This window comes from Lytechinus pictus, chromosome 17 (genome assembly GCF_037042905.1).
Source record: "Lytechinus pictus isolate F3 Inbred chromosome 17, Lp3.0, whole genome shotgun sequence".
NCBI classification, from domain to species: Eukaryota; Metazoa; Echinodermata; class Echinoidea; order Temnopleuroida; family Toxopneustidae; genus Lytechinus; species Lytechinus pictus.
In genome coordinates, this window is record NC_087261.1 from 2,705,029 (window position 1) to 2,714,416 (window position 9,388).

General features: G+C 36.9%; 1 protein-coding gene across 1 annotated transcript; it reads right to left on the reverse strand.

The window, feature by feature from the left end:
• Window positions 1-278: 278 nt before the first annotated feature.
• Window positions 279-6,839, reverse strand: LOC129280473 (uncharacterized). The gene is made up of 5 exons (XM_064112353.1): window positions 6,442-6,839; window positions 5,483-5,752; window positions 4,834-4,857; window positions 4,064-4,160; window positions 279-3,167 (listed from the first exon to the last, which is right to left on the reverse strand). Exons 1-5 carry the CDS (start codon window positions 6,605-6,607, stop codon window positions 1,991-1,993), a joined length of 1,734 nt encoding a protein of 577 aa, XP_063968423.1. The 5' UTR covers window positions 6,608-6,839; the 3' UTR covers window positions 279-1,990.
• Between the last annotated feature and the right edge of the window lie 2,549 nt (window positions 6,840-9,388).

A 9,388-nucleotide genomic window follows, 5' to 3' on the forward strand; every position in this document is an offset into this window, starting at 1 on the left:
AATGATTGAGAGATTGGGGGGGGGGGGTGCCAAAACTATTTTCAAAATAAAAAAAGCACTTAACACCGACAATTAATCATTTTCAGACAAAAGGATGACATTGATTAAAAATGAATAGCTAGATCTTATCTTTGAAGCGTTAAAACATATTTTCAAAGTTTTAGATGAAGGCATAAAGTCACTTTTCAAAGATGATCTAATACAACATTTTCTCTTCTTGATTTGCAATTGAGAATCCATGTACAAACAAAAACAAGTAGTTCGAATAATCCAACTATGAGATTTCTGATGGCTATAATTAAAGCAATTGTTAGAAAAATGACTACATCTTACGTTGAGATATTCTATCAGCACCTATTTCACCACAAGCCGGAGTGCGAGCTATTCCTGACCCTTCTGACGTCACAATAGATGAAATGATAACTAAGCAAACCATATCCACTCCTCGTAGATATATTTTACCCCCGCTGAACTTCATAAAAACATATTTCAGATTAAGGGTATATTAGGCTCAGATTTCCCTCCATTCCATTCTTGGACCCGGTAGTAGAACAGCACACTATTCGTAATGCGGTTCCTCTTTGAAATATTGATTTATTTCAAGAGGAGCCTATCCTTTTTTTTTCTTTTTTTTTTATTCAGCAAGAAGAAACAACGATTACATTATATCTAACACTAGTTACACAATTTTCATGAAAACTTAAATTGGTATTTTAACAGATATCAATGATACTGATTGCTTAGAGAAATGCGGGCTTGTGGCTTTAATTATTATATTATACCGGAATTGAAACCCATTAGAAATGTAAACATTGAAGTGGTTTAATACACATTTATGTCCATGTTTACTATAACATCAAATCAGGTATTGTAATAATTGCAAATAGACCTTAAAACCATCGATACAATTTACATTCATAAAACTCTGCAACGAATTATTATTATGAGCGAAAATTGGGGAACAGTTTTCCTATATTCGGGTGTGTTTTTGTGGCTTAATTTTGGCTTAATTTTTATCGATTCATTTGTTGTTTTCTCAATTATTTAGAGTCATCATACTTAAGCATCATGCGATATTCTCCCTCACACACGCATATGCACTCGGCCCCCCCCCCCCACGCCCCACACACTCATTTTCTCTCTCTACCTCTTTTTACTATCCCTTCTCACTTTTCTCAAAGGTTTGCAACCAATCACAAAAATACCAATGGCCAATCAAGATAATCGTTGCATGCGCGCTCTCGGTTTAAAATACTGACCGGGCACAAATCAGTGCGGTTCTTTCATATTTGCAATTCATCGCAAACCTTTGTGTTACAGAGCCCAGGTGGGTGTTTCATAAAGCTGTTCGTAAGTTAAGAGCGACTTTAAGAACGACTGGTGATTCTTTCTGGTGATAATTTGTATATTCATTGACGATGGTTGAGCGCGTAAGAAAGGTTTACCAGTCGTTCTTAAAGTCGCTCTTAAACTTACGAACAGCTTTATGAAACGGCTCCAGGACTAATATGCTTAATAAAATTAGGTTAATACTGTTTACAAACTCTTCTTTGCCACCGTAGCCACATAATTCTAACAGAATGATGAGTGAGGGATTTATAGAATACTGAACATGATGATTATTTACATTTCGATTCGCAATGATAATGCAAGTCTTTTCTAGAAATCCATGAAATCTACTTGCAAAGTTTTGTGCTGATAATCTCACAATGTCACAACATACTGACATATTGTGTACTGTACATAGGTTGTCATAAATATTTGAAATTATCTCTTCGATGAATAATTTCATGTAAGTATCGGGATCATTACTTCTATAGGGAGGCCTATTACAGTTTCATGACTATGTACAAATACTTATGCTCGAATTTTGGGGTTATGACTTGATAAGGTCTGAGTATCGATGTTTTTGCGCGCAAAATGCTTGTAAATATGGTGGAAATTTGTGGTATGATTTGCAAATATCTCGAAAGTAACAGAAAACGAATTTTTAAGATGGATCATAAAGAATATTATCAATCATCCCATTACCTCCTTCCACTTTGTTGTGGTTAGCTTGCGTATGCTTACACGTTAAAGGTAAGAATCTAAGGTTACTCTGCCCTGGGATTGCTGCATAGTCATACTGTGAGTCAGAAGACCCTGAACAGGTAGGAGTGTCTTTGGAGCCTTGGTGGCCATTTGCTTTCATCGCAGAACATGGCTCTGATTGTTCAATGGAGTATTCACTAGGCTCTAGGACGAAGTATTCCGAGCTGGAGAACTGTTGTCCCTCATTCATTTCCCCCACTGTTTTTTCTCCTTGGTCAGGCTCTAATGTATGATAATATTCACCAGGCATATCATCGTTTTCGACAGCTTCTGGCTTCTCAACTCGGTGAATAATGGGTGGAGGATTGTCGTCGGATCGTGGTGGTGGTCGTTGGTTACATCTCCCTTCACTGTTGTTTCCTACGGTATCTCTTTCACAAGGTAGGGCCAGCATACTCCTTTTCTTAGAGCTGGCTGACATTTCTTTACTACTCTTCGAACTTTTCTGAATGTGGACATCTCTTCTTGGACCTCTACCCGCTTCTCCTACCGAAAGTTGTCTTGGTTCCCGTGCAACCTCCCTCGGCCACCTTCCCCGTGAACCATTGATACCTCCATCAGCCCCGTGTGACCGTTTATCTGACCATTTCACCGACCCTACACGCCTGTTGGAGTAAGCACCAGGGGTTCTCTGATCGGATCCGGACTTTTCTTGGTGCCTTCTCTTGCTGCAGCTGCACTGCACACCGTGTTTACTATCTGGGCAACACAACTCGGTAATTGAGCCACTCCCTTGACATTTTCCTCTATCTTCTGTGACATTCTGCATGCCTGTCGGATTTCGCATTGATTGTGTAGAACTTGACTGGAGACCCCGTGGTAACGAGTGGGATCCTTGACGATTGGCCCTTCTGCTCTGGATGCGATCAGACGAAACGGTGTGATCATATGTGTCCTCAGACGACAACGTTAACTCTGAAACAGAATATCCATTGCTGGTGTTAACAAGATGATGTCGACTGGGTCCCGCAATGCTGTAGATATTGTTTACACTCTGAGGTCTTTGGGGTCGAGATGTAAGTTCTGTTGGCATGGAGCTATCGGCTTGCTCTCTGGCGTGTCTTCTCTTACGTCTCCTATTCGAATGAATAAAGTGAAAGCAAACAATAATTTATCTTTCGCTTGAATATGAAATTATATAATACAGTAATTTTTATATATAGTAAATACCATAATAAGAGTTGAATCTATGGCTTCCAAAAACTGAAATGAATCTCTGAGATGCAATCCTACGCAAGGTACAGCTTCTGGGTGGGGAAGGTGACATGGGCTGAGATTACCCAAATCCCTACACGAACAAAAAGGCATTCTTAGAGAATCAGGATACAGTAACTGATAAAATACCTAGGTATTAAATAACGAAAGAAATCAAAATAAGAAAGAAAGAAATAAAGAAAAAAATAAAGAAAGAAAGAAGGAATACAAAAAGAGAGTTCTATTGACCGTAACATTTGCACTGATTTCAAATAATGTGCATTCGCCAAAAAATTGTATTAATGATACTTCCTTTGTGTGCATCTATTGTAAGACTGCACGATAAAGTCTGACTTATATCTTGCTAGTGTAGGCCTATATGCAAAATATTATTTATGTTTTTCTAGCGGTGGTTATCTAACGATTCTTAGTTATCAAAGTCAATAGAAGCAACAAATCGTAAAACCCAAAGGTTTACTTTTCTTTTGTTGAAATCGAAATTTCTTGCACCGCTTGTTCGTCTCAGCATCTTGTGTGTGTGTGTGTGTGTGGGTATGATTTTCTCTGTATTCTTTCCATTCTTTCGTTTGCATTTAAAAGATGCAAGTCGCAAACTTTCGATAAAGTTATTACACAGCTCTATTAAAAAAAATACGGGGGTACGATGCGTATTTTAAAATCTATTTCTTATTCATAATATTCATCAAAGTATTGCATGACAGGATACTCTCACGAATGACTAATCTCTCTCACTTCCACAATATGCTTATGGGTGTACCTTTCACTTATTGAAACGACGAAGCACACGCAGCACGTTGTAACTACGATCCCGCCACATACGATAGCTAATATCAAAATCTTGTTACCTGGGGGATCTAGGGGTAAACGAAATAAAATATACGATATTTGTTTAAAACCATTTTTTTTTTCAAATATGCAAAGCGCTAAAGAAAACGATGGCACTCTTTAATATACAATCATAATGATCACTATCATAAGATAAGTGTTAATTAACCTTCTGAAAGAAAAAAACATTACCAATAGAAGGGAAACAGAAAATTTTGTTTATTTTTTTCTTACAAAGAATCAACAGCTTTTACTAATAGGTAAAATTTGAATGATAGATGACATAATTCACAATTTTGACAAGTAGCAAAGCTTGCCAAAGGCAGGTGTTAGCATAATTCTGACAAAACCTATTCGATCTATGATGGTAAATAGTCGTATTCGGGAATTATTCTTAGTGCCAAATGCGTAAACATGTTAAACAGTTTAACGGAGCCGATAAGGAGGGCATTATTGCATTTTCAAATTGAAACTTAGTGAGAATTAGCACCAATTTTGTGAAAATACTCCCCCATCTACCCCAGTTACATATTGTTCCTGAGAAGATGGAAGAAACTGATAATTATAATCAAAACAGAAAAATTAATACTATTTAAACAGAATACCTCGAATAATGTATCAATCATATTGATTAAAAAGAAATACAATGTATGAAATATGAGAGACCTTTTAATAATCATTTATCGTAATCTGTAAACATACCTGATGCTTCATTCTCAAATGTGCCTGAAAAAATAAACAAACGATATGATTTTAATTAAGTCAACTTGAAGATATGTCATAAAATCAATTAAGATAATTATGCCTCATAACAATGAACAATCTTAATTGCGTATTAAGCAAAAACAAAACATTAAATACTGTTAAGTATGAGATATAGGGAAAACAAGCAGATAAACAAACTCATCATCTTTTAAAACACATTAAAGCAATATGTTTACGTCCAAAATCCATTAAAGATCGTAGGTATTTTCAAATGCTGCGGTTATCAAAACATTCAGCGAATCGATTATTTGCATTGTTATCTGAATCTAGTCAATATAATAAGTCACTGGGTAAGAGAACCAAACGTTTTTAGAGCCACGTCAAGGCGTATCTAATGTATGCGGAAAAAAGTATGACGAGCGAGCAAAACGTGTCGGCCTTTTACAAAATAATGACAAATCTAATTTTTTTAATGTATGTTGACATAGTTTTCAACAAACAATATCACAATATCACATTTCACAATTTTCATTTCGTTTCTCTTTTTGTTTTGTTTATTCTTGTGAGGGTGGGGGGGGGGGGGCGAGATGAGGGCAGAGCCAACTCATCCTGTACGACAGTACAGAAATACTTTGACGGATCTTACCGCTTTTATATACTTGATAGAATCCTATACCCCCGCATGTCCTGAAACCTGTGAAGCTTTTTTCACAGGGAATGCCACATTTTTTATCGCACATTCGATTCTTTCTTTGACAGGTAAAGTTTCCACAGGAACACAAGTATCCAAGTGATAAAGCTGAGGAGGAATGGTTACCATCTTTACATTGGCTGGTACATTCGTCTATATCAGTGACATTTGAAGTTATAACCTTCTCAAAACAAGTAGAGTTGAAACAACCAATGTATTTCATATCTGAGGAGAGGAAATAAACGAGACTAAATATATGTAAGATTATATCTTTTCAGGTGCAGAAATTGATATCTATCTAGACAAGAATAGACGTAAAGTAATTTGTCACAACCTTTACTTCACTTTTTTAACGTCGGGAGTACGATATAAAAGACACCTTAACCCTTAATGCAACAATTAATCATGCAACTTAAAGTTATTTTACGTTTCAAGCGCGGGACTGTAAAAGACAACGCTGAGAACAGTGTGGTAATTTTTAGGAATCTTGAAGCTTACAACATAGGACCACGGATCAATCCACGCAAGGACAAGGGTGGAGACTCTTAATATACTGTACATGGAATATCATGTTTACTGGCCGTAGCCAGTCATTTTGTTAAAATGAATTTAAAAATGAAAATCAACCAACAGTTCGTTTGATTTATAAAACACGAAATAGCTACATGCCGGCCTCTGAACTCGGTTGGTAAGCGTAGGATTATGCGCATGAATCGGACTCAACTGTATCGCACTGAATACGTTGCATCCTTTCTTTAAGTTCGTGATACAGTACAGATAAAACAATTTTAAATCCCATATTCAGCATATGCTGGAAAAAAAATAGCCTACAAATGGAATCCATAACAGTACCATAAATATAAGATTAAAACAAGATCTCGATCGTCTGTAAGAAAGTGGCATTTTAAACTCACATTCAGAAGTTCGATTAGAAAAAGTATCATTACATTGAGGGTCCAAGTCATCCGAGGGTGCAAATGTCTCGCTTGAAACAAAAATGATCAAGTGTAGAAGCAAAAACGCGAAGACGCAATTACTCCACTGATTGAAAAAAGCCATGTTGCTCGCAAATGATGACATCGCCTCTCGATGACGGAATCAACTTATGTCTTTGATTTCGTAACATTTATTCCAGGTATGAGGAAACTTTAAACATTTGCCACGATGAGGCCCAAAACCTCTGTCCTCATTACTAGGTGTACTTCACAATCTGTACAGTATAACCGTAATAACCAAGCGTTTCTCCTCGACCGCTGATGAGGACGTATTCAGTGGATACGACAATATCATTTGGTCTCTAACACGATTGTCTCATGCACGACCAGTGAAGGCAAAATTGTCTGTCATGTGAGCATCCAAGCAATTGTTATCGGACAAAACAAAACTAAAACCCAACATGTGCAAGAATTCTTTTAATGGTGCAAAACAATCTATATAACAGTACTTCTAATTATCAATCTAGCTTTCTTTTAGTGTCATTATCATGATTACTGGGCGTAATCTAGTTTCAAGTTTAAAGTTTAAGTTTACTTTCTTTCCACTGAAAGGCACAAACAAATACATCAATTCATATACAATATCCGCATACATTCGTAATTCCGAAGCTTCATAATTCTGAAGGTTCGGTTATTCCGAAGGTTCGTATTTCCGAAGGTTCGTTATTCCGAAGGTTCGTAATTCCGAGGGTTCGTTAATCCGAAAACGAAATAAGGTTCGTAATTCCGAAGGTTCGTCAATCCGAAAACGAAATAAGGTTCGTAATTCCGAAGGTTCGTCAATCCGAAAACGAAATAAGGTTCGTAATTCCGAAGGTTCGTTAATCCGAAAACGAAATAAGGTTCGTAATTCCGAAGGCTCGTTAATCCGAAAACGAAATAAGGTTCATAATTCCGAAGGTTCGTTAATCCGAAAATGAAATACGGTTCGTTAATCCGAAAATTAAATAAGGTTCGTATTTCCGAAAATGAAAATTATTCATTTTGGTAACAAACACGGTGTTGTCATTACAAGATAACACGATATTATGCAATAATAGTAATAACGATCGATGATACATGCATGTGTTGTGGCCAAAAGCATGTATTTCATTAAGAATAGGCGCCCGGATCAAGCATAGGCTAATTTCGATTTTATCTGAGCAATTGCTGCCTTTAGCAAATGGTTTAAGGATGCAGGGGATTAAGTTTGTTGGTCGCGTGCGAGTAACCTCCAGATAATAGGATTTGTATTGGAGGGGATGTCATTTTTAATAACAGCTTCTGCTGGTAATAAAAATAAAAATAATACGAATAATGATCCTTGTGAGATGCTGAAAGCGCGAATCGCAAGCTCAAACTAGTAGACATTTCATGTAACAAGACTTGAACTTAAAAATTCTGAGCATTTTTTGTAATCGTGAGAAAGATGTGTATCTTACTAAAGAATTAACGCGAGCGCGAAGCGCGAGCTGTAATTTGTTTATATACTGACCTGGGGCCCGTTGCATAAAACTTTTTACCTGAGAAAACTCAGATTGTTTTTTTCCGGAGTTTTTGCCCTGTGCTAAAGTCAATGGCGGAAATCAGACTAACCTTAGTTTTCAGTTTTTACCAGAGTTTTCTCAGGTAAAAAGTTTTATGCAACAGGCTTCAGAAAGTAACCTTTTAAGGACTGCATTTAGTGACTCATGAATAGTATATCTCACGAACTAAATAATGAGAGCGCGAACCGCAAGCTTAAAATTTGTGATATTCCAACCTGAAAACTGGACATTTTATACATTTTTTTGTAACCAGGAATAGAATGAGTTCCTCAATAAACAATATTTGATGCGAGCGAGAAACGTGAGCCAAATTTTTCCGATTTTCCAACCTGAAAACTGGACATTCTAAGCATTCTTGTAAAAAAAATAATTGATGCAAGTGCTAATAAGCGCGAGCCCAAAAGGGTATTCCATTTTGAAAAGGTCACTTTTTTCCGACAGGATTTTTTTGGGGCAAGTATCCACCCCCCCCCCTGTCCCCGGTTCCGCCACCCCTGAGTGAAGCGAGCAAGATTTTGGAGCATGGGCGATTTAGCTCTAGCAACTTAAACTCCTTTTGTAGTCATGAATAGGGTGAGCATCTAAACAAAACAATTAATGCGAATGCAAAGAGTTTTAAATATTTGATATGCTGGAATGAAGTCATAAATATAACTAATATGATATTATATTTAGAGATAGGGGCGCAGGCAGGGTCCTGTATGGGGAATGGATGTACATACGGCGTACACGTCACAAGGGGAAGAGAGGGCATTTGCCCTAAAGATGAATGGGGAGAGGCAAACATTTGCCCCCCTCAAAACCCAAAATTTGGAGGTAAAAAGTTTATCATTTTCACAATAATTATTATTATCATTGTTCATCATCATGGGTCTTGTGGTCCAGTGGCTAGAGAATTGGACTCATAATCGCAAGGTTGTCAGTTAGAATCCACACTCTGCCATTGTCTCCACTTTGATAAAAAAAATACCCGAGAGTAATATATGTAGTCTATAACTTCAGCCACTATGACTGATTAACCTAGACGTAAAATTTTTCTTACGTAATTGGTTATATACCAGCTTGGCATTTACCAGCAAAAAAAATGTCCTATCGAGTTCCTACAGGGGTTACCATAAACAGAAACATAATTATCATTTTTATGATTAATTTCGACATCGTCGTAGTCATCATCGTCGTTTTCGTCGTAATCAACGGTCGTATGATTATAACGAGTTAAACTTTAATATCGTTCACAAAAGAAAAAGTGGCAAATTCTGCATCCTTAAAATTTCACACTGCGAGATTCCTATTTGGGTGCCACTTTACCACCCCCTGACAAATTATAGAGAGAATTGGCA

Coding starts and splice junctions, on each gene's coding strand:
- LOC129280473 (XM_064112353.1), bottom strand. CDS start 6,607: ATGTCATCATTTGCGAGCAACATGGCTTTTTTCAATCAGTGGAGTAAT. Junction 4,858..5,482: donor CTATCAAGTATATAAAAGCG/GTAAGATCCGTC, acceptor TTATTTTTTCAG/GCACATTTGAGAATGAAGCA. Junction 3,168..4,063: donor GTCGTTTCAATAAGTGAAAG/GTACACCCATAA, acceptor TCATTCGAATAG/GAGACGTAAGAGAAGACACG.